Here is a 25,656-nt window from a genome sequence, read left to right on the forward strand (position 1 = left end):
TATATTAATTAACCATCTTTATAAAAATAGAATATACCAATAATAAGTGTAGAGTTTTGACCAAATATTGATCATTCAATACACTATTTATGACCAAAAAATATCATATGAATATATATCTTTTCATCATTAAATGATTTTCCTTCGTTATACAAAGTGTGATTAGGCATAAAATTTGACAAATAAAAATGAAAATTAGATTTTATACATCTTTTTTGCCTACAACAGCGAAGTATTATATAAATGGCAATGCTGTTATAGGTGTATAATAGCAATTCTCTATAACAGCTAAAATTTTTTGGACCAACGATGCTATTATAGAGAGGTTTGACTGTACCTTTTATTCTTGGTATGTAAATATATGATCCGTGTCACCTTGAATCTAATTTTGGTTTATTACAACTTTGCACGAGCAATATCAAACTATTGTCACGATTTATCTTCTGAGTGAGTTTGGGTCTTGGGATTGTAGTTTTTTATTTCTGTCCCAAATTAATAATTTACCTTGTGTTATTTTTAAGCAATGTCGACCTATAGACTATAGTATAGAGACAACATTACTTCTTACGAAACAATTATTTACACTTATATATAAGGAAGTGTCTCCGCCACTGATTACAACAGACTTCAAAGGTGTAATAGAATGAAAACACTGCAAGTTTAAGCAATATCCAGTTCTTTATAAAGTGAATAACAACATGTAACAAAAGAAGAGTGTTAACATGGAGCTGGCCTATAAAACCAGCTCTTTATATTAGCCCTTGAATTCTCCAGGTGAAACTGGTTGAACTCTAGTGTCTGGTGACTCTGCATAGGATATCGATATCAGTTCTGACCTACATTTATCATCTCTAACGTTGTTAGCAGATTTTACCACATGCTCACCGTTGGATATTTCAGGTGGAGATTCGATAGAAGGATCCTTCTCTGGTTCACAGTATGATATGGCGATTAGTGACTCCCGAGTCACTTCCTCAGAAATTCCCTTGCCAGATTCTTTCTTATCCATATAATGGCTGTCTTTGTCCTGTAAAATAACAACACCAAATGAAAGTAAAGATAATTAAAACATGATAAACAAAGAAAAACTGTAGTATTAAGTAATAGTAACATTGGTAATATGCAATAAACATTTTAATGCCATCTTGATAGAAACAGGCAATTAATCAATCAAGTCTAATCGATAAGGTTGTGGCCTTCTGTTACACACCCTTACAGAACTTTCTTCTTATATCAAGAAACCATCACCCTTTACTTCAAGAAACAGGCAATGCTTATTGTATCAAAATTCTACTAATTCACCTGCCATTACTTCAAGACCGTGAATACTCTTACCTCTACCTTCTCTATCTTTGAGCAAAACTTCATGGGGACTGAAACTTCAAGGGAAGTTTTGCACTATATTTCCGGGCTTTATAAGTCAGTCTCATGCTTTAACCACATGGAAGACATGGTTTGGCATATAAAGACCCGGTATTTCATATTCGGACTCTTGATTGCTTGCTGTTTTGGGTATAATGTCACATTTTATTAACCACTCATCGATATGTTTTACGAAAAAAACGAGTGTGCCACTAGGCCCACAATAATAGCGACAGGGGCTTCACGAGATAAGAGATAGATCGCTTCGGGACAAAAGGAGCAACTGGCTTCCACATAAACCACCATACTTTGAAAACTGTGCAACCAAAAAGGAAAAAAAAAAAAAAAGATAATCTCACAACTTATAGGTGTTAAAGAGCTAGAGAATTCTATAGAATGTATCATGAGCAAGAAGATGTGCAAAAACAACATTAGCCTTGCAAAAGAAGAAGTTTAGCAGCAGACTAAAGTTTGCTTGAAGCACAATTTAGTGGAGCCTTGACCTTCTTAGCTAAATAGAGGATAAGTCTTAAGGAAAGATAAAACTCAACAGGGTCATATGTCTAAGATATAAGCAAGATGATTATATTAATCAATTACATGTAAGTGATCGACATTCCTGTTTGCATTCTCAAGAAACCCAAATGCAAGAGAAGAAAAGAAAGGCTAACCAATCGAGTAGGTAATAAATTAAGTATAGTTGAAGCCTGACAAACGCTGGGCAAACTATTCAGAGTCCTATTGAAAGAAGTAAAGAACAAACGTTCCAAATTGAAGAAACATACATAAGCACCAGCACATTCAGCTCAGTCTCCCTAAACTATCCTAAACTTTCACTAGCAAAAGAAGGAGAAGAAACAGAAAAGGATAGCATCTCATGATCTTCTCAAAGAGCTATCATAAAACAGTGTCAAATACATTCCATTTATACTTTTTGTGCAACAGCCACATTGGAATTTCAGGTATTGCAACTACAAAATTTTGACAAGCCACATTATTTTCCATTCCTTAATAAAACCTAAAAGATCCCTCTAGAGTGGAAATATCAAAGCATTTAGGAATCAGAATACAGTTGCCGCCAAGTTAAATTCAAGATACTGAAACAACAAAGTCGTGAAAAATAGTCAGGACAGATCGTTTCATGACATCCCAAGTATTGTGCTAAACCACTATGGGCGAGCATAAGGTGTAGAGAAATATAGCAGAAGAAAAGAAAATCGATGAGACCTTCTGCTAGCCCAAGATTGCTAACTAAGATCGGAAGATTCAACTAAAGAAGAGGAAGCTATGGAAAGGAAGTGTTTACTTGAATTGGCTTGTATTGGTAGTAGTAGCTTACAATTGGGGTTGTGTTGGGTTAACTTGGGTTGGCTTGGCTTGATTACAAATGTTCAAGGTCACCCCTATTTATACTTGTCTAGGGATGGTTCTAGATATTATTCTAGATACATCAATAAGAAAAATCTAGTTACTCTTATCTCCTACCACTATTCTAGACTATCATGATATTATTCTAGTTACAAAAGGATCTAGATAATTCTACCCTCAGCTACTCTAGACATTTCCTAAGTATATATATCAAAGATATTACAATATAACTTTTTAGAAACTTTTCTAAATATCTATGATATTTATTCTTCCAAAAAATTAACTTTAATTTTTCACACTCCCCCTTAAAGTAATTTTTTGGAAGCTATCCTGAACTTGTCGTGGAAGAACTCAAACGAAGCTTTTGAGCGTGCCATGGTGAAGATCTCGACAATATTTTCTCAACACTTATTTCTTCTTCAAATGATGATGATTTTCCGCTAATAATTGGGCCTCCAAAGAAACATGAATACGTCTTGATAAAATTTTCATCTCTGTTACGGTCAGACTTGACAATATTTCTTTTTGGCATTTGCGAACCACGTGAATCATCTTCATGCTGAGTTTCACATTCTTGAGTTTTCAGACTCCCCCTTTCTCTTAGCTCCTTAACAATTGTGTTATTTGGAGAAGCACCTGAGTTGGTGACGATCTGACCATTAATTTCCTGCGAAGACTTAGCACTATCGTAGGATCCACCACCAGATTCCTTTTTCAGCTCCTCAATGAACTGTTTGTCAGCTTCAGAGCATCCGAGAACCATATTATCTGTCTCTCCATATGAAATCGAGCCTTCAAGGTCAACCTCTTCATTTATTTGACCGTCAGCTTCTCCATCTGCTTTCAGTATTTGATCTGAGCTAGTGATTGACTCTGATATGGCAGATATTGACCAGAGACTTCAACTTCCACTACAACTCCCTCAATGCTTTCTCTATAATGGTTACCATTGTCATATATAGTTTCAGAAACTTCATGCTCAGGATTCACTTCAACATCCTCCACGTCCAGACTTTTATTACCAATTTCAGGGTCTGCTTCGTTGATTTCCTCGATGGCAGCTGCCACGTCACAAATCTGAACGTCTTCAGAATCTTCTTGCTTTTTGTTGATGACACCAATGTGTTCTTTCTCCACGCGATGGACTGTATTATCTCCTGAATCTACGATCCGGTCTTTTTCGAAATTGAGGGAGGCTAAGGCATCTACTGCTCGAGCCTCAGCTACGAAGCACCTTCTCCAGTCTTCTTCTTCTTCAGCAACTTTCTCGTTTTGAGCCATGTTACTTTCTTTGGCTCGGCAAAATCGTTTTATGTGTCCTAATTCACCACACCTGTAACATTTGAGAGTCTTCTTATAGTTATTAGTAGACTCTCTCAGACTCTCTCTCCTTTTCTAGCGAGCTGGAAACACTTTGAGATCGAGAGTGTGGCGTATCTCTGAATGTTTTTCCTTTGAAGTTCCTCTTGTCGGCTACAAGAGCATTTCCTTCCCCTTCTTTAAAACATACACTAGCCATCTGTTTGGCTAGTAGCTCCTGTGATGACAACAAATTCTCAAACTCCTCCAAGGATGGTTGTTGAGCCCATCGTAACAAAAGGAATAGATTTTGACTTCAAACCACGAATGATAATTCTTCTCATTCGCGCTTCGGAGATAGCCTCATCCGGATTTAATAAAGAGGTCTCTGAACGTAAGTTCTTAATCCTCAAAAAGTACTCGGCAATAGAAAGATTACCTTGAGTGGTGTTCGCCAATTCATTCTCCAATATTTGCAGCCGGGCTTCATCCTTCTTGTGAACAAACGATTAAGGGTCCTCCAAATTTCATGAGCTGATTTGCACCTTATAATATGATCAAACAAGTTGTTCGAGATGGACCTCTTTAGGATGAACTCCGCCTTCGCATTAATGTGCTTCCACTTCTTGTATGCGCTGCTATTTTCCGGTCCGTCGGTAGGAGGACTTGTGTAACTACCATTAACAGCATCCCACAAATTCTCTCCCACAAGGTATGAGACTCCATACATGTCTTCCATACCTTGTAATTGGACTGATTCAACAACTCCATCCCCAGTCCTTTAACACGGCCGCTTAAATCCATTTAAAGAAACCGGTTAAATCTACCACTAACTCGATCTTGAAATAAAATCCAGAAGCTAACTACGGCTATGGCTCTGATATCATGTAGATAAATATAGCAGAAGAAAAGTAAATCGATGAGACCTTCTGCTAGCCCAAAATCGTTAACTAAGATCGGAAGATTCAACTAAAGAAGAGGAAGCTATGGAAAGGAAGTGTTTACTTGAATTGGCTTGTATTGGTAGTAGTAGCTTACAATTGGGGTTGTGTTGGGTTAACCTGGGTTGGCTTGACTTGATTACAAATGTTCAAGGTCACCCCTATTTATACTTGTCTAGGGATGATTCTAGATACTATTCTAGATACATCAATAAGAAAAATCTAGTTATTCTTATCTCCTACCACTATTCTAGACTATCATGATATTATTCTAGATACAAAAGGATCTAGATAATTTTACCCTCAACTACAAATATCTAAGTGTCTAGAATTTTTAGACATTTCCTAAGTATATACATCAAAAATATTACAATATAACTTTTTAGAAACTCTTCTAAATATCTATGATATTTATTCTTCCAAAAAATTAACATAAGGCCACCAAAACAATTTCTTGTGAAATATACCAAGGCCAGAACATTACAATACATAACATCGTAAGAGGTCAAATGACACGCCTGATGGCTGAAGTGCTATAACAAACAAATAGGCAAGTAGAACACTAGACCAATTTCAGTTGGTAGAGCACGGGCTTATATAATTTAGTAAACGCTAGATACAGTGGGGAGAAAACTTAGCATATTACCCCCATAAGAACTACTACTCTGAGGGGGAAAAGAATTTGCAAAGGGAAACACATGTTACAGTACTAAGCAGAGGCGGAGCCAGGGGGCTTAACCCCTTTGCCGGCAAATCATATTGTATATCGGACTTTTTATGTATATATAGACTATAGTACATGTTGCTTGGCTTCTTGGCGTGCTTTACTTCTTTATATTTTGAATCTCTTACTGAAAACTCCGCCACGGTACTGAGAATCTATATTACCACCATTATGCCTCAGTTACATTCTGTTCTGTTCTTTCAATACAACTTTTTCTATCTAAGGAATGCCCTTAATTCCATAATTGACTTAGTCAAGACTCATCTGAATCAAATATGAAGATCATGATTAAAGATACTCGTTGACTTCAGACTAGAAATCTGTCAATTGGCTACAACACCATAATGTGCTAAGACCCAAAATTTACCATAACCCAACATCTTAGACACTATCAAGTTATGTCTGGAAATAACACACAACCCAAAACTTGCAGAACAAAACCAAACAGAAAAGTAGAGACAAAAAAAATAAGACCTTTAACTCCATAAACCCACGTGGTTTGACCAATCCCATCAAACAACCACAAAAATCAAGAAAACTATCAATACCATAATCATGAGAAAATCCAAGTTAAACCCCATTAGTTGAAGGTTTGCATAACAAAAAAACGGATAAGATAAACCTCAAAACAAGGAAAAAAAAGAAGAGCCCCATAACGTAAAAAAATGGAATTTTCATTAATGACATGAATTTTTGGAGAAAAAGAAAGAAAAAGGAGAGAAGAGAAAGGAGGGGCTGTTACCGTTTCTTGATTCTTGAAAAATACTCCAAATCAGCTCCAGCTAATAACTTTGTCAGCATTAATTCATCTTTTTATACTAATGGTAAGTGGACAGTCCACACCCTCACCTTGCACTTTATTCAAATTTAATAAAGACAAGTAGGATACACGCAACTTGCACGTTTTTTCAAATATGGGAACTTCTTTGGTCTATATTCCCACCAGAAAAATCTTGTCATTTACCAAATGCACCCCTGGAAGATACAGAAATTACCAACTTTACACTTCTAGTTTTAAATAAGAAATACTGTAGAAGGAGTATTATACTGCTTCGGTCTTGTATTATGATGATAAGAATTTGCAGTTTTGGGATTAGTCTTTCCATGGGGTTTGGTTTATTGCTGCCAAGTATGAGTGTTCATGGTTCGGTTTGGATCGGTTATTGATTAAAATTATAGTCAAATCAATTTAGTCAGTTTCTAAATGTCTAAAATCATAACCAAACTAAATAAAATAATAGCCACCGATTTGGTTATTGTCGGTTTGGTTCGATTTTTCGATTTATGACTAACAGCCATGAGACTTATCAGTAAAACATTAAAAAGTTGAAAAAGACATGTCTTTTTTTTTTGTTCAAACAATAACTTTTATTTATAGTTTAAAGTGGAACACACATCATAGAAACATTTTCACTATTAGTGATAGTGTAGTACTCAAGTTACCCAAAGTTGCTAAACTATTACATATAGAGCTAAAAACTAACTTAGTAGTGGCTGCACCATTTTTGTCATCTTAATACACATACCTGGAAATAAAGTAGAGCATAGGAGCTTTTAGTTGTTGTTACAAACATACATATTAATTAAACATAAAGACTACCTAAAATGAAAATGAAAATATATGAAATAAAAAAACTTTGTGTAAAGATCCCAAACTTTGGGGCAGTACTTGCATTTTGCCCTCAATTCTCCCATTTTATTAAAAAAAACTTTGTGTAATGATGGCAAACTTCGGATGTTTTTCTATCATTATCCCCAAGGCTAGGGTCTCGACTACAAGGAGTTATTCTTTTCTGCTTTTTAGGAGGATTACCCACGGAAAAGTATTAGGGCATTACCATCTGCTTGAGTTGTAGCAAATGCTGATGTTACTGAAGTATCTTCTATAGAAATCTCCAAATTTACAACCTCTGTCCTTTTCATATGAAAAATATTAGAAGTTTAGAACCCATTCAGACAAGAAAAAAGAAAGGTATAAATTCGAAAAAAAAACAACTTAAAATTAAATGGCTGACAAAGAAAGGATAAAAATTTAAGTTAAAGACATTAGACTCTAACGTAAGCTTCTGTTAGTAAGTTTACACTTAACACTTAAAGAGTTAAAAGACCTAAAAGACATGGACTTGGACATATTCTTAAAAACATGGGCCTTAAACAATCATGTGAAATAATTAGACCAAAAATCAAATTAATGATTAAAAGGTATAAAATATTTATAATTATTTATGAAAAACTAATATTATACATATGAATAATTATAAAATTTATGTATATAATTTATCGGTTTGGTTTGGTTATTTATTCGGTTAGTTTTTAATAGAACCATAACCAAACCAAATATTATCGGTTTTTAAAATTTAAAACCAAATCAAACCAAACCAAACCAAATATCGATTTTTTTATTCGGTTTGGTTAAATTTTCGATTTGGTTTTGGTAAAACCAAAACCGTGAACGGCCCTGCCAAGTTAGCAAAAAAATTGTTTTTATTTCATATAAAAATATAATTCCTAATACATGTGATGTTTGTTTCCAAGAAGTGCTAGAATTTTTTTTCCAAAAAAAAAAAAGAAAAAAGGTTCAGTTTTTATAAAAGAGTTGTCAACTTCTGTAAAAACTGAAAAACACATCCGAAGTAGCATTTCATTTTTTTTTATTTTATTTTGCAAAAATTGTACGTTGTTAGTTGGGTATAATTACATGTGGACCAATAAAAATAATGTCATAAATTTAATTTTAAAATTTTATATATTCTACATCAACTTTAGTTAAAAGGAGGGGTAATTATAGACTTAAATCTAATGTTAAAGGCATTTTTTATCCGGGGTAAATTTGATCCAATATATGGAAAGATGACATTTTTGAATCATTTCTAATACGTTAAGGGTGGTTTTGACCCTTTTCCGGTAAGTAAATAAAGATAATAACATATGGAGAATATGTTATTTTCCTTACCGATATTAAACTAAAGGGAAAGTAAATATTCTACAATTAATGTGGATCCAAGATTTGGAAGGAAAGTAAATATTTTAGTATATTTTCAAACTTAAAAAGAAAGTAGATATTTTACTATTAATGCAGATTCTGGGCCCATAAACGACAACAATTATTATTATATCTTACAAATTTATAAAAGAACTCTGAACTTGCCGGCAGACTTTTAAAACGTTTAAAATGATTCTGTTATTTTCTGTGGTTCATCCATATAAAAAATTGAACACTACAAGCACTGATGTTCTATTGCTGCCAATTGAAGATTTTAAGTTTTTTTTTTTTTTTTTTTGGAGAACTGAAAAAGATCACTTTAGTTTAGTACTATATAGAAGAGTGAGTTCCAACTCACTTTTCGTCGTCCGTTTCCAATCGTCGTCCAATTTAATAAAAAACAATTGTGGGCCCCACCCATATATCTTAAACAACAAATAATATATATAAAAAATTGTGGACCCCACAATTCTATGGTATATATATACATCCATTCCAATTTTTTTTTAAATTGTGGGCCCCACCCATATATCTTAAACAACAACTAATATAAAAAAAAATTGTGGGCCTCATAATTCTATGGTATATATATATATATATATCCGTTCCAATTTTTTGAAAAAAAAAATTGTGAGCCCCATAATTATTAAACAACAACTAATATTAAAAAAATAGTGCAAATTAATAATGTCAAAAAAAAAGTACACCCCATATTAAAAAATCAAATAATATTCATGTAATTTTCAAAGTATCTCATTAAGTCAATAATGATAGATTCATTGTCACATGCGTATTCGTAGCAAACACTAATATAATAAATTTTTAAATACGGCGCACAAACTACAATGTTATATTAATCGTGTTTTGAACATAGTATCCCATATTGACAAAATCAAGCGATATATATATATATATAAAATAATAATAAAAAAAAAGTGAGCCCAACCGGCTCTTCTTAATAGTAGAAATATAATAAAGTTTTAAATACGGAGCACAAACTACAATGTTATATTAATCGTGTTTTGAACATAGTATCCCACATTGACAAAATCAAGCAATATATATATATAAAAAAAGTGAATCCCATATTAAAAAAACAAACCATGTCAAAAAAAAAGTGCAAAAAAAATTGTGGGCCCCATAATTCTAATATATATATATATATATATGTGTGTGTGTGTGTGTATGCATAAAAATAGTGCAAATTAATAATGTCAAAAAAAAAAGTGCACCCCATATTAAAAAATCAAACAATATTCATGTAATTTCCAAAGTATCTCATTAAGTCAATAATGATGGATTCATTGTCACGTGTGTATTCGTAGCAAACACTAATATAATAAAGTTTTAAATACGGAGCACAAACTAGAATGTTATATTAATCGTGTTTTGAACATAGTATCTCATATTGACAAAATCAAGCGATATATATATAAAAAAAAAATTTAGCCCAACCGACTCTTCTTAATAGTAGAAATATAATAAAGTTTTAAATACGGAGCACAAACTACAATGTTATATTAATCGTGTTTTGAACATAGTATCCCATATTGACAACATCAAGTAATATATATATATATATATATATATATATATATATATATATATATATATATAAAAAGTGAATCCCATATTAAAAAAATAAACAATGTCAAAAAAAAAAGTGCAAAAAAAAATTGTGGGCCCCATAATTCTAATATATATATTTATATATATAAAAAAATTTAGATACGGAGCACAAACTACAATGTTATATTAATCATGTTTTGAACATAGTATATGTATATATATTATATGCATAAAAATAGTACAAACTAATAATGTCCAAAAAAAAAAAACGACACCCCATAAAGGGTGGACCTCATACTAAACAACATCAAACAATATTAAAAAAAAAAACTAATGTCAAAAAGAAAAAGTGCAGACTTTGTATTCGTAGTAAACACTAATATACTAAAGTTTTAAATACGGAGCACAAACTACAATGTTATATGAATCGTGTTTTGAACAAAGTATCTCATATTGACAACATCAAGCAATATATATATATATATATAAAAAAATGAATCCCATATTAAAAAAAACAAAAAATGTCAAAAAAAAAAAGTGCAAAAAAAATGTGGGCCCCATAATTCTAATATATATATATATATATATATAATAAAGTTTTAGATACGGAGCACAAACTACAATGTTATATTAATCGTGTTTTGAACATAGTATATGTATATATATTATATGCATAAAAATAGTACAAACTAATAATGTCCAAAAAAAAAAAAACTGCACCCCATAAAGGGTGGACCTCATACTAAACAACATCGAGCAATATTAAAAAAAAAAAGTGAACCCCATATTAAAAAAAAAAACTAATGTAAAAAAAAAAGTGCAGACTTTGTATTCGTAGTAAACACTAATATACTAAAGTTTTAAATACGGAGTACAAACTACAATGTTATATTAATCGTGTTTTGAACATAGTATATATATATATGCATAAAAATAATGCAAATTAATAATGTCAAAAAAAAAGTGCGCTTCATATCAAAAAATCAAATAATATTCATGTAATTTCCAAAGTATCTCATTAAGTCAATAATGATGGATTCATTGCCACGTGCGTATCAATCCATTAGTGGGAGCAAATGAAATTACTTTCGTTCAAAAAGTTAAGTAGTCAAACCATACAATTTTTTTTTTATATTAGCCTGATATCTAATCTAGTTATTAAACTGTTGTATTTGCTATTCCGCCATGTCATTTATTTATTATGTTCACTAAATAAATATACTTAAAATATTTATATTTTAAAATAAGATAGAACTTAATTTTTTTTTTTATTCTTACTCTAATAAATGTGAAAAGAGATTAATGTCGTACAAAAATATATAAAATGGAGATCAAATAATGAATAAGGTAAATTAGTCAAATTATAATTCTAATCAACGTTTTCTTAAAAAACCATCCAAAAGACAACATGACAAGTAAAATGAGCTAAACCGAGAATATTTACCAAAAATTAAAAAATAGTATTTCTTCGTTTAAATAGAAAATCAATTTCTACTTTGTTTCGTTTTAAACATGTAATATTAATTTAATAATTGGAATTAGAATTATCCAAATCAAAATTTGATAAAAAAATAATAAGTGTTTTACGCCTTTAAATTAATTGAATTAAAATTGAAAGTATCAACTGATGCTTAAATATTGCTATTGTTTTATCTCAAAGAGAAAAAAATAGTTTCCTTTTAAACAAGTCTTCTCTTTTAAAAAATATTAATAAATTTGCCGATTTTGTATTCGTAGTAAACATTAATATAATAAAATTTTAGATACGGAGCACAAACTACAATGTTATATTAATCGTGTTTTGAATATAATATATATATATATATGTATATAATCACTATTCAAAGACAACTACATACACATACATGCACTATAATCTAAATTGTTGGGCCCGTGCACAACACAGGCATAAGCTGTCTAGTATTTCTATAGAAATGACAAAAATTGATAAAGCTTTTGTTGTTTGTATGGGTTAAACATATGTTATGGATTTGAATATTGTCACTAATAAAAATCCACTATGTAGGTGAGAAAGGTAAAAGGACATATTCAATATTCATCGAATTTCTCGTGTTCCATTAACTTCCGAAATTTTTTCATTTATAAAAAGGGATATTTTTGTTTGTGCTACACACCCAATACTAGTTTCTCAAAATATGTGTTGCACGTATATGCCGAGCCATATATATATGTAACTACACGTGATATTTTTATATATTGTGATCTATGAAAATAGACAGTTAAATAATGAGTAGGATAAAGAAAGTAAAACTTACGCTTCTCTGCATGTGCTTTGCACTTGTATAACAAGTCATGCGGTACACAATTTTGTATAATTAGATCAATATTCAAACAAGTTCGTGCATGAAGAACGATTAATGTAAATATCATTATCTGCAATAACTCAGAACATAGTACATTCCTTTAATAAAGCTTCAATATGATCTGGTCATTTTTAATTCTGAGATTGATTTCCCATTTTTCCTTGACATATAACATTTTTCATCCCAATCTTCCACATAGTTGAAGATTTTTAGTTTGTTTTTTTTTTGAAAAAAAGAAGAAGATAGAATTAAAAAAATAACTTGCAATTGAAGAGAAGTTTTGGAAACAGAAGGAATGTATGTGATGGTTTTCTGATGGAGATAGAAATACAAGATTTTTCCATGCTCATGTAAATGAAAAAAGAAGAAGGCTACAATTAATAAGGATACAAGATCATATGGGTGTTTAGCGAGAGAGACATTGCACAAGAAGCTATCAGATTTTATGCTGACCAATTCAAAGAAGAAAATAATCCTACTGAGTTTGACATGTTAAAACAGATACCACTGATGATTACAGAGGAGCAAAATGACAGAATTCATGAACTTCCAAAGGAAGAAGAGGTTAAAAAGGCAGTATTTAGTAGGGCTGGGCGTTCGGTATTCGGTTCGGTATTTTCAAAGTTCGGGTTCGGTAATTCGGTAATCGGTAATTCAAAGTATATACCAAATACCGAACTTTCAAACTTCGGTTCGGTAATTCGGGAATCGGTAAATCAAACTTCGGTTCGGTACAGTATTCGGTAATACCATATTTGAAACGTTTGGAAGGGAAATATTTGTTAGTATATATAACCGAACAGATCCAATAAGTAATTTTGTTTTAGGACAGAAGTGTAAAGACTAAAGAGAGTTGTGACAGAGACTATAAACTTTAACAGTTGATCTAAGAAGGTTAAATGATTTCGACAAATCAAACTTTTACTCTCCCTTATTCATATCATTACATCCATACCTGAAGCATTGCCCATCCTTTTGGTATCTCTGAAGCCAATAGTAACAGCCAAGCACAGTAACATTAAGGTCCAATTGATCTCTGGAATATAAATCTGTCCATGTATTTTTGATGACATATTCACTATTTTAACTTTAGGAAAGCAACCCAAAGAGGAGCATTGTTTAATAATTGAAAAGGTTCCAGTGATGATGGCTTGGTTCCCCACCACACCAGCAAGTATGGTTCTTTGTATCAACTTAGCCCTTTTCTTGGGCCTTTGAGGAAGCTTGCAACCTTTCATGGCCATAAAATCTTCTTTGAATCAATGAATAACTTGCTACTATCGTCGACGCCTACCGACCCTCTTGTCGTATAATATTTGTCCTCCTTTTCGGGGGACGAAGTTGATGTCTTACGATGCTCGTTTGTGTTAGATCTATTCACACCCAAATCCCTGCCAAAACAGGAACCACCAAATTTAGTACTACAATCTTTTACTTTTTTGGGTAACCAAATCCATTTTTTTTCTGTTTCAGGACTTGGAATCTTCAAGAAACTGCAATATTGTGCAGAAAGGTAAAACACAACAACAGCTAAAACCTCAAAATCCCTTGCAAAACTAGGAAAATCTGCAAATCAATCACTGAAATTCGAAGCAAAAGCTTCACCAGAAACAATTCAATTTGGTCTCCATAATAATCGATGCTTCTCTAACTTCAGATCTAATGAGTTTACAAACGAACCCCAAACAAACCTAATGAACTTCATTTCCTTCTAATGTACAGGTAAGACATCAAATCGAAATCACCTTTACGTAATCCAGGGCAGATACCTCATCAAATTGAGCAATAATTTGCTGTATTCCTTTGATATACAAAAAGAAGCCACCAATTATTTCTCATACAATGGACTTATTAAAACCCCTATGCAATCAAAGAATGATTCTTTGCTTCAAAATCTGGAAATATATGGAAATATACAAGGCAACTTCCATGAAATCTCTACCAACACCATCTTAGAAACCAAAACTACTCATAATCTGACATAAAAATCAAATCTTTAACACAAATGAGGCATCTTTCAATCTTCAATATAAGTTTTCTTAATAATCAAACAAAACACTATCACTATCAACACAACATATACATCAACACCAAAACATAAAAAATAAAAAAAAAATCAAATCTTTAACACAAATGAGGCATCTTTCTCAATCTTCACTCTAAGTTTTCTTAACAATCAAACAAAACTGACACATACATCAACAGCCAAAACAAAAAACAAAAAATTTAATCCTAATTACCTGTTAAAACGATGAGGAGAAGACATAGGAGGAAGAAGACTAGATTCCTTGTTATTATCAACAACTCTAGATGTTGTTTTCTTCTTCACAACTCCATCAGATTTCCCATTTGAACTCGAATCTTTAACCTTGAAACACCTTAATCTTTAACCTTCCCCGCCTTAGTCTAATAAAATTACAATAAATAGCCAAGCTCCCAACATGAACCACAAGATTAAAAAAAAAAAAATCAAGAAAGGACCCAAGTAAGTAGACAGAGAACAGTAGATAAAAAAATTCAGCAGTTACCTCACGGAAGAAGAAGAAGAAGAAGAAGAAGAAGAAGAAGAAGAAGAAGAAGGAGGTACGAAGATGGAGCAGAATCAGAAATTAAGATGGAAAAATCACAGGCTTTGGATGAAGACGACAAGGATGAATAGAAAGGGAAATGAGATGAAGGTGGTGATTGGTGAAGTACTGAAGTAGTGAAGTGTTAGGTCTTAACTCTTAAGCCTCTTAGCCTAAAATATTGGTATTGGTAATTTAACGGATTTGGGCTCTAACTCTTGATTTTTACGGATTTGGGCTGGAGTTAAAATATTTTTACAATGGGCCTTTAGCCTTTACTCCTTTAGGCCCTACAGACGTATAGTATTGGTAATTTAATTTCGGTATTCGGTATTTACCGAATACCGAACGGTATAATTGTAAATACCGAATACCGAAACCGAAATACCGAATTTTATATTTTAGTACCGAATACCGAACCGAATTACCGAATACCGAAATAGCTGGTTCGGTTCGGTACTTCGGTTTTCGGTATTTTATGCCCAGCCCTAGTATTTAGTCTAAGTGTAGATAGTACTGGAGGACCTGATGGGTACACTGGGAAGTTTTTTCAGACTTGTTGGATATTATTGACAAAGATATGACAAAGATGGTGATAGCCTTTTTCTGTGGACATAAGCTTCCCAGATACATCCCAAGTACCAATTTGGTGTTGATTCCTAAAAAAAAAAAAAAAAAAAAAAAAAAAACTACTTTTTCAGACTTGAGGCCTATTAGTCTTAGTAATTTTACTAGTAAGGTGTTTTCAGGAATCATCCACAAAAGGCTGGTGGAATTGTTGCCAACTTTGATCTATCCATAACAATCTGGGTTTGTTAAAGGAAGAAGTATTGTAGAGAACATCCTGTTAGTTCAAGAAATAGTCCATCATATTAGAATTAGGGGAAGGCCAGCTAATGTTGTTATCAAATTGGGTATGGCAAAGGCTTATGGTAGAGTTTCATGACTTTTTATTTATTAAAGTATTGAGAAAGATGGGTTTCGGGGAGATGCTGATTGATATGGTGTACAGAATAATCTCCAATAACTGGTACTCTATACTAGTTAATGGGCAGCCACAAGGCTTTTTCAAATCTAGTAGAGGGGTGAAATAAGGTGATCCTTTATCACCCACTTTATTCATATTGGTTCCAGAATCTCTGTCTAGAGCTCTAAATGCATTTTATAAGAAGGATAGCTACAAGGACTATGGAATGCCAAAGTGGATCCCATATGTGAATCAGCTAGCCTATGCTGATGACACCATTATATTTACCTCTGCAGATAGAGTTTCATTGAAACTGGTGATGGATACTTTGACAAGTTATGAGGTAATGAGTGGACAAAAGATCAACAAGTCCAAGAGTGTTGTTTACATGCATCATCAGTCTCCTCAAGAAATTGTTGACTAGGTGTTTTCAGTGGCTAATAATCCAAAGAAGGAGTTTGATTTTACTTATCTGGGAGTTCCAATATACTACAGCAGGAGGCAAAACATTTTCTACAAGGAATTGTTGGATAAGGTGCAAAAGAGACTAAGCTCCTGGACAGGTAAATTGTTATCTTTTGGAGGAAGAACCACTTTGATTAAACATGAGCTGCAAAGTATGTCCATACATCTATTATTAGCTTGTGATCCCCCACCTGGAGTCTAGGCACAATTACATAGAATGTATGCCAAAGTGGAGCCCATATGTGAATCAGCTAGCCTATGCTGATGACACCATTATATTTACCTCTGCAGATAGAGTTTCATTGAAACTGGCGATGGATACTTTGACAAGTTATGAGGTAATGAGTGGACAAAAGATCAACAAGTCCAAGAGTGTTGTTTACATGTATCATCAGTCTCCTCAAGAAATTGTTGACTAGGTGTTTTCAGTGGCTAATTGTCACACCCTAATTCCACTAGGGTGTTATGGGCACCCGGCCCCACATCCGGAGCCGAGCGAACCCACAGACCTTTAGGGCACACATAATCTTAATAGACTTTTAAATCAAATAAAGATAAAATACATAATAAACTCTCAAAATATTCTTTTTCGATGCTTTCCAAATCAAACAGAATTTGTGAACATATAGAATTTAACATATAATACAGAATGACATATCGGCTGATGAAGCCGCTTACACAACTGACATACTATATCCACGACTCTGTCTGCAAAGCCTCTAACATCAATCCAGAAGAAGCACACATACAAACTCTGACTCGGCAGCACCCAGGAGCAAATGGAGTTTGCCAACTCTGCTGGAACATCCTCTATAATAACTTCGCATCATCTGGGTGTACCTGCGCGGCATGAAACGCAGCCCCCGAAGAAAGGGGGTCAGTACGGAATAGGTACTGAGTATGTAAAGCATAAGATACAACAACAGAATCATAATCTGAACAAGGAGTATAGGAAATAAGTGCAATAACAGGAGTATCAAAATGCTTACTCATAAAACATAGGTAATGCAAGTCAGAACATATGCCATATCCGGCCCCATTATGGGACTCGGTGAACAGAACGTGGTTGCCACCCCGTCATTGGCGCCACAACACATCATACTCCAGAGTAGGGAATAGCTCCGTAACATATCATAACATATCAGATGGCCATATCATATCAAATATCAGAATGTGCACATATCATATCATATCATCAAATATCAGAATATATGTACATGGCACAGCATACTCCAGAACCCATGTACATGTCATACCTGCCCCCTCACATCGACGCACGGCGAACAATGCAGTGGAATACGCGTGATAACATATCCTGGCCCGGGCTCAGTGAAGGAAGCATTGAGGCATCCACGAGTAGAGTAGTGAGAAACTATATGCATCATAAAATGTTTAGAAAGACTCGATAGAACAGTCCGAACGATAGGTCATTTAGAAAAGAAATCAGACGATAGTCATAGTGCGTACCTTTCGGATGTTACGACGGATTATGTCAAAGGAAACTTCTGAGATCGTTTGTATATATCAAAATATATCATAGGATTCATTGGAATAATTAAAACAACTATCGTTTAGTAGTCGGAACAATAACCAAAGGTTTCTTTTAATTATCGTACAGAAATAGGTCAAATAGAACAATATAAGAAGGTTTCGGGAATTGTGGGCCCACCTCAGGTCAAGTCAAAGTGGCGTACGTGAATTATGGACATTAGGCCTTATGGAGTCATCGACGAACGTTTCAAAGTAATCCGATTCTATTTGTAAAAGTTACGAACGTTTTATGGCACAAGACTCTTTTAGAAGTAAAAAGTGTTTAAGCTATTTTTCATCAAAGCATATCAAAGCATAAAGTTCATAATTCAATTATATTGAAATGAATAAGGGTCGTAATTATGCTTGGATTTCTAAGAATGGAGTTTTCCCAAGACTCGTATCATAGCCTATTAGGACTAGGACATGCCAAAAGAAAGAAAGGTAGAGCTTTACATACCTTACTCGCTTCTTACGCTAATCCAAACTCAATTTCCGAACTTCCCAAAATCTACAATTGGTCACAAATACCAAACATTAACCATAAGCATTTAGGTATTCAATCTTAAGTAACACTTATCTACAGAAATTTGGGCAGCATCTCCCCTATAAATTCACCAACCCCGAGAATTCAACTCGGCCAAAACATCAACAACAATACCAAGAATCATACTAACAACATCAACCATCCATTCAAAATGCATTCTAACATAAGTAATCTTCTTTTCTACATAGTTCATCAATATTCAATTCAACTACGCACATTTAGGCCGACATCAACGCTCACGTAATCATTTCTAACCCGAGATCCTTCAAACACAATTCAAAGACATTTCAAATAATTTACACAATATTCAAACAATTTCCACCAATACCATACTCCATCCGAATTTCCCCCAATTTCTAACAAGGGCATTCACAACACATTTTTATCTTCCAACTTCATCAACTATCCCGACAACACGCATATTAGCAACATTATACTCATAAATAAAGGAACGACACTAACATCATATTGGCTTCCAAATCAGCCCATAACAATTCCAACATCAATTTAAGTTATCAAATTCTCATTTCCATCACAAAATACATAACCACATCAACTAACATCCTACATAGAAATTGTTCCATCCTCCCTTCACACAACACACACACACACGGCCCATATCCAACATTCACAACTTCAACCAAAATCATCAAACTTCCATTTTCAATATAGAATCCACAACAACCACAACTAGAATGCTACATAAAATTGATTCATCTTACCTACACAACATATACATACACACGGGCACATGCATATACATACAACCACCATGAAAACTTCCATATTTTCATGATTTCTATCCATTTGCACATACTACAACATAAACAAACCCTTCATAACATATAAAAAAGATTAAATCTTACCTTTTCTTCTCAACCTCTCCACTTAGCTAGAGTTGTGATTTTGCATCAAAGAGCGGTTTTCTTGTTTCAACGATTATGCCGCATTGAAGAGGACCCTTGAATTAGTAGGAATGCTAGGAGAAAATATTTTTTTGGGATCAAAATTGAAGGTTCCAATTTTTTTTGGTGAAGGCCGAATGGCCCTTCTTTTGTTGGTCTTGTTCTTCTTTTTCTCCTCCTAGTTTCTTGAATATTCTTGAATAATAATAATAACCCCTTTCTCTTATTTATTTCCACAACTTGGCCCCTTTATGGGCCTTGGCCCATCCGGCCACCTTGGGCCCTTTTTTTTTTTTTAAGCCCAATCATGTGTGACTAATCTTGGTAATTCATGAAACTATTTTTCACAATTCCAATTTTGCCCTTGGCCTTCCTCAATATTTCCACATCAAAATTTTTTATGAACAACTTATGCAGCAATCAAGATCAAAATTTAGCCTTGCTCTTAGCTTCCCGCAATTATCTTAAATTATCCGAGTGTACAAAATGCGGGATATAACACTAATAATCCAAAGAAGGAGTTTGCTTTTACTTATCTGGGAGTTCCAATATACTACAGCAGGAGGCAAAACATTTTCTACAAGGAATTGTTGGATAAGGTGCAAAAGAGACTAAGCTCCTGGACAGGTAAATTGTTATCTTTTGGAGGAAGAACCACTTTGATTAAACATGAGCTGCAAAGTATGTCCATACATCTATTATTATCTTGTGATCCCCCACCTGGAGTCTTGGCACAATTACATAGAATGTTTGCAAAATTCTTTTGGAGTAACTCAGTAGGAAATTCTACCAAACATTGGGCCACCTGGACTATTCTGTGTCATCCACATGAAGAGGAAGGCATGGGGTTTAGAAGTTCACAAGATATGTCTAAGGCTTTATATGCTAAACTATGGTGGAATATGAAAACCAAAGAATCATTGTGGAGGATATAAATGACAAATAAATATCTGAAGAAATACTATGCTGTGATAGTTCAAACTAAGACTAGTACTTACATTTGGAAGAAAATGCTCAGATGTAGAGATGAAGTGGAGCATGACATTTTTGGTGGATGATCAAGCAGGGTGCTTCTTATTTTTGGTGGGACAACTGGACAATCTTGGGAGCACTATATCATGTCATTCCACCAAATTTTAATTGTGATCAAACTGTGGTTTTAGTCAAAGAGGTAGCTGAGGATGGACAATGGAATGAACAAACACTAAGAGAGTTACTTCCTCAGGATCTGGTAGAGCATATTTTGCAAAATGTAATGCCACCAAAAGAAACTGAGGACCTAGACAGACCAATTTAGAGAAATGAAGCTAGGGGAAAATTCACTATTGGTTCAACATTTCAGATGATTAGACAAAGAAAGGTAACCATTAATGTATACAAACTTATGTGGATTAAAGGTATGCCTATTAATATTTCACTCTTTATGTGGAGGTTGTGGAAAGCTAAGTTACCTTTAGATGACACTTTGAAGAAGTGGGGAATGCAATTCCCATCTAGATGTCTCTTAAGTATTTCTATATGCCTCTACTGCCCAACATGTATGGAATAACTTTTGTAGTCCAGTAGGTATTAATATTAACAATTTACATCTTACTCTGTTGATTAATTTATGGTGCGAAATACCAAAACATCATCAAGTGAGCTATGTTTTTTCAAGTTGTACCTTTTATCATTGTCTGAAAATTGTGAAAAAGGAGGAACACATTGAGACATGGGGGGAAGGTACCCAATACAAAATTGCTTTATCAGATCATGAACACCTTGATTTTGTTTATGAAAGTGAGAAGAAAGAACTTCAAATATGTCCCATATAAGTGGAATATAATAATGGAGGCCTTACATGGATATAATACAGCAGTCGGGGTTACCAAAGTCATTTGCAAACCACTTGAATATGGATGGGTTAAGGCAAACACTGATTGGGCCATCAAGATGCAATCCAGGAAGGAGTTCATGGTGTTTTTGTGTGAGATACTCTAATGGGGATATCATACTAGCACAAGCTAAAGAGATTGAAGGAAGTCCCAGTACCAATACCCAAGCTGAAGCATGACAATTTTACAAGCTTTAAAGTATATAGAGACTCTGCAGGTGCACAAGATTCTTATTGAAACAGACCCTCTGTTGCTTAGAAATGTTGTGGAAAGGATTTGGGAAGTGCCACGGCAGATTATCAGTATGGTAGAAAAGATATGGGGACTGATGGAAGGAAAGACAATGATATTTACTCGCATTTTTAGGGAAGAAAATAAACTAGCTGGCTTTTTATCTAATTTGGCCTTGGATGATGGAACAATCTTAGTGAGTAACTTCCATGAACTCAATACTCATGGCAGGAGGACATTGAATAGTGACAAAATAGAGGAACCATACTTGAGAATTAGACCATGCAAAAGATGAGAACATAGGTCGGAAAAGAGAAACAGGAAATCCTCGTATTCAAATCCTTTTAGAGGAGAACAGGGAGGAATTGCTTTCAACTAACAGTTTGTTCATTTTGCAGGTACACATATTCATAATCATTCAACGAGGATAACACAATGAGGGTTTATATAGAAATTTTTTGAGGATTAGAAATATGAAACCAACACAACAACAACAATGAAGGACATATACAGTACATCTTAGAGTTACAGTCATAATAAAGCAAAGAACATGTTTTGAGATTATTTTGATTCAATTGGGGGTTGGACTTTGTGTGGTATTAGTGTCAACGGATGCTCAATCTATTATCCAATTTCCAATCAAAGACAAGATACATCTTAAATGTGGGGAGTCTGATATGGGGTGTACTAAGATCTGCAGGTCACAAAACGAATGGAAGCAAGAAATATAAACAACAAAAGCATCAAACATCAACGAAGAAGGACAAAATAGACCAAAAGAGAAGCATTTACCAGCTGGAGAACTTGTGGGGATCTACAAAAAACTCCGACAAAGGAAGTATCAAGTTGTGCAGCTATCCAGCTCCATGGATCGATCGAAGAGAACAACGATGGAGTTATAAACAAGTACCATGGGTCACAAACAGAATGAAGATACTCAATTTCTTACAAAATAATAGCAACAATAAGGAAAGAAATACTTACAAATCCTAGGTGAAGCAGCAGGAAAGGAAAACAAGCTCAAGAACGATGCTTTTATTTGGGAAGACGAAGCTTGCACTCTACCGAAAAGGAGGTGCAACAATCGGGCGATAGATAGGGTTTCCAATTTAGGAACTGTTGCCTTTAATTTTATCTGGTTTTGTTTAATTTTCCCTAGTGTTGGGCCAGGTGGACTCAGACTAGGCTTGGCCCTTTTGTTTTTCTTTTATGATTAAATGAAATAACAGCCCAATGGGCGATCTTAACCTTAAAAAAATCACTTATTTTTAAAGAAACGACAAAAATTGATAAAGCATTTGTTGTTTGTATGGATTAGACCTATTACGAGTTTCAATCTTGTCACAAACAAAAGTCATATATGTAGGTGCAGGAAGGTAAAGGGACACACCATCATCCATCGAGTTTCACGTGTTCCACTAGCCTCCGAATATTTTTCAATAATAAAAAAAGATACTTTTGTTTGTTTTATATTAATTTACCATTACTAGTTTCTCGACACGTGTATGCTGAGTCATGGATATACATGTGATATTTTTATTTATTGTGATCTATAAAAATAAACAGTTAAATATTGAGTAAGGTAAAGAAAGTAAAACTCACGCTTTAGCGCACGTGTATTGCACGTGTATAGCACAAAGGCAGATCCAAGATTTGGAGGTCCCGGTGCCATATTTATTTAATACAAATAGCAATTTTTTTTATTGGTTTGATTGACATTGGGCTTCGGATCAGGTTATTCGTCTTTTCCATTTATATCAGACAAATCAATCTAACGAAAAACTATAATAATTATAACAACTTCATTGGACTGAAACTTCAAGGGAAATTTCGCACTATATTTCAGGGCTTTAAAGTCAGTCTCATGCGTTAACCACATGGAAGACATGATTTCACATATTAAGGACTTCACCATACTTTGAATTCTGCATAGAAAAACATCACCGATAAGGTTGTGGCTATCAGCTACACACCCTTACAAAACTTTCTTTTTATATCAAGAAACCGTCACACATTAATACAACACCAACATTATTTAAATTCATATTCAGACAATAATTATTGTATCAAAATTCTACTAATGCACCTGCCATTACTTTAAGGCCGTGAATACTCTTACTTTTACATTTTCTGTCTTTGAGAAAAACTTCGTGGGGATGGAAACCTCAAGGGAAATTTTACACTATATTTTAGGTTTTAAAAGTCAGTCTCGTGCGTTAATCACATAAGACATGCTTTGATTGCCTGCTGTTTTGGGTATAATGTCACATTTTAGCAACCACTTTTCGATATGTTTTAGGATAAAAATGAGTGTGTCACTAGGCCCACAAAATAGCGACGTGGATTTCACGAGATAAGAGATAGATCACTTCGGGAAAAAGGAGCAGCTGAGTTCCACATAAACCACCATACTTTTACCTGTGTATAGAAAGAACTTCACCGATAAGGTTGCGGTCTTCTGCTACACACCCTTACAAAACTTTCTTCTTATATCAAGTAACCAACACCCATTAATACAACACCAGCATTATTTAATTCCAATTAGACAATGCTTATTGTATCAAAATTCTACTAATTCACCTGCCATTACATCAAGACCGTGAATACTCTTAGCTCTATCTTCTCTATCTTTGAGCAAAACTTCATGGGAACTAAAACTTCAAGGGAAATTTTGCACTATATTTCAGGCTTTAAAAGTCAGTCTCATGCTTTAACCACATGAAAGATATGATTTGGCATATTAAGGGCTTTAAAGGCCCGATATTTCATATGCGGTCTTTTGATTTCTTGTTGTTTTGAGTATTATGTCACGTTCAATAAACCACTCTTCGATATGTTTTAGGGAAAAACAATAAGTGCGCCACTAGGCCCACATTAATAGAGACATGGGCTTCACGAGATAAGAGATAGATCACTCCGGGACAAAAGGAACAACTGATTTCCACATAAACCACCATACTTTGAACTGTGCATTGTGCAACCAAAAAGGGGAAAAAAGGAAGATAATCTTACAACTTATACATGTTAAAGACCTAGAAAATTTTATAGAATGTATCATGAGCAAGAAGATGAGCAAAAACAATATTAGCCTTGCAAAAGAAGAAGTAAAGTAACAGACTAATGTAAAACTCATGCTTCTTTGCACGTGTGTTGTACGTGTATATCAAGTCATGTAGTACACAATTTTGTATAATTATATCGATATTCAAACAAGTTCGTGCAAGATGAACGATCAACGTAAGTATCATTATCTATGAAAATTCGAGAGAAAGGGCTTGATACCATTTCGCTAAACAAACAAATGAGTAAACTGATAATGACCATAAAAGAAAAGCAGAAAAAAAGACCATTAACTCCATAAACCCCCGTATTTGACCAATACCCACAAAAATCAAGAAATCTACCAATACCCATGACCCACAACAATCAAAATCATGAGAAAATCCAAGTTCAAGCCCATTAGGTGAAGCGTCGCATAACAAAAAACAGATAAGATAAACCTCAAAACAAGGAAAAAAGAAGAACCGCATATATCGTAAAAAAAGGGAATTTCATAAGTCATAACTTTGTCAGCACTAATTCATCTTTTTATACTAATGGTAAGTGGACAGGCCACACCCTCACCTTGCGCTTTATTCAAAATTAGTAGGCGTTTGGACATGATTTCATATCGTAATTTCAAATAAGTGTTTGTTTATGTAATTTGCACAAAATTTCAACTTCAATTTTATATTATGATTTCAAATCTCAAATCATCCAAAATGGCATGATTTGGAATCTCAAATCATAATTTCAAATTTTTTAAAAGTGAAACTTGACCCATAAGTTTATATTTTATAAAACAATATCCATAAGTTGGTAGATATATTCATCAACCATGTTTACCAACTATTTATATCAAATATTAAAAGATCTGCAAGTTGATAGTATTTTTATAACAAATTACTCTTACCAACGATGTGGGAGGGTTATATTAAAGATTAGTTACACTACAATTCAT

The 25,656-nt window shown here is 33.7% G+C and overlaps 1 protein-coding gene and 1 pseudogene across 4 annotated transcripts; both read right to left on the reverse strand.

Moving 5' to 3' along the window:
• Positions 1–561: 561 nt before the first annotated feature.
• Positions 562–6,593, reverse strand: LOC132645158 (uncharacterized). 4 transcript variants are annotated; one of them, XM_060361959.1, is made up of 3 exons: positions 6,169–6,419; positions 886–1,027; positions 562–807 (listed from the first exon to the last, which is right to left on the reverse strand). In XM_060361959.1, exons 1-3 carry the CDS (start codon positions 6,205–6,207, stop codon positions 755–757), a joined length of 234 nt encoding a protein of 77 aa, XP_060217942.1. In that variant the 5' UTR covers positions 6,208–6,419; the 3' UTR covers positions 562–754. The 4 variants fall into 4 exon arrangements, with proteins under 4 accessions (XP_060217942.1, XP_060217941.1, XP_060217939.1 ...); XM_060361958.1 differs by lacking the exon at positions 6,169–6,419 and adding an exon at positions 6,437–6,593 and having other exon boundaries at positions 660–1,027; XM_060361956.1 differs by having other exon boundaries at positions 660–1,027; positions 6,169–6,192.
• Positions 6,594–13,486: 6,893 nt separating this feature from the next.
• LOC132644301 (uncharacterized) lies at positions 13,487–15,770 on the reverse strand (annotated as a pseudogene).
• Positions 15,771–25,656: the final 9,886 nt, after the last annotated feature.

Source organism: Lycium barbarum, chromosome 6 (assembly GCF_019175385.1).
Source record: "Lycium barbarum isolate Lr01 chromosome 6, ASM1917538v2, whole genome shotgun sequence".
In the NCBI taxonomy this organism is placed as follows: domain Eukaryota; kingdom Viridiplantae; phylum Streptophyta; class Magnoliopsida; order Solanales; family Solanaceae; genus Lycium; species Lycium barbarum.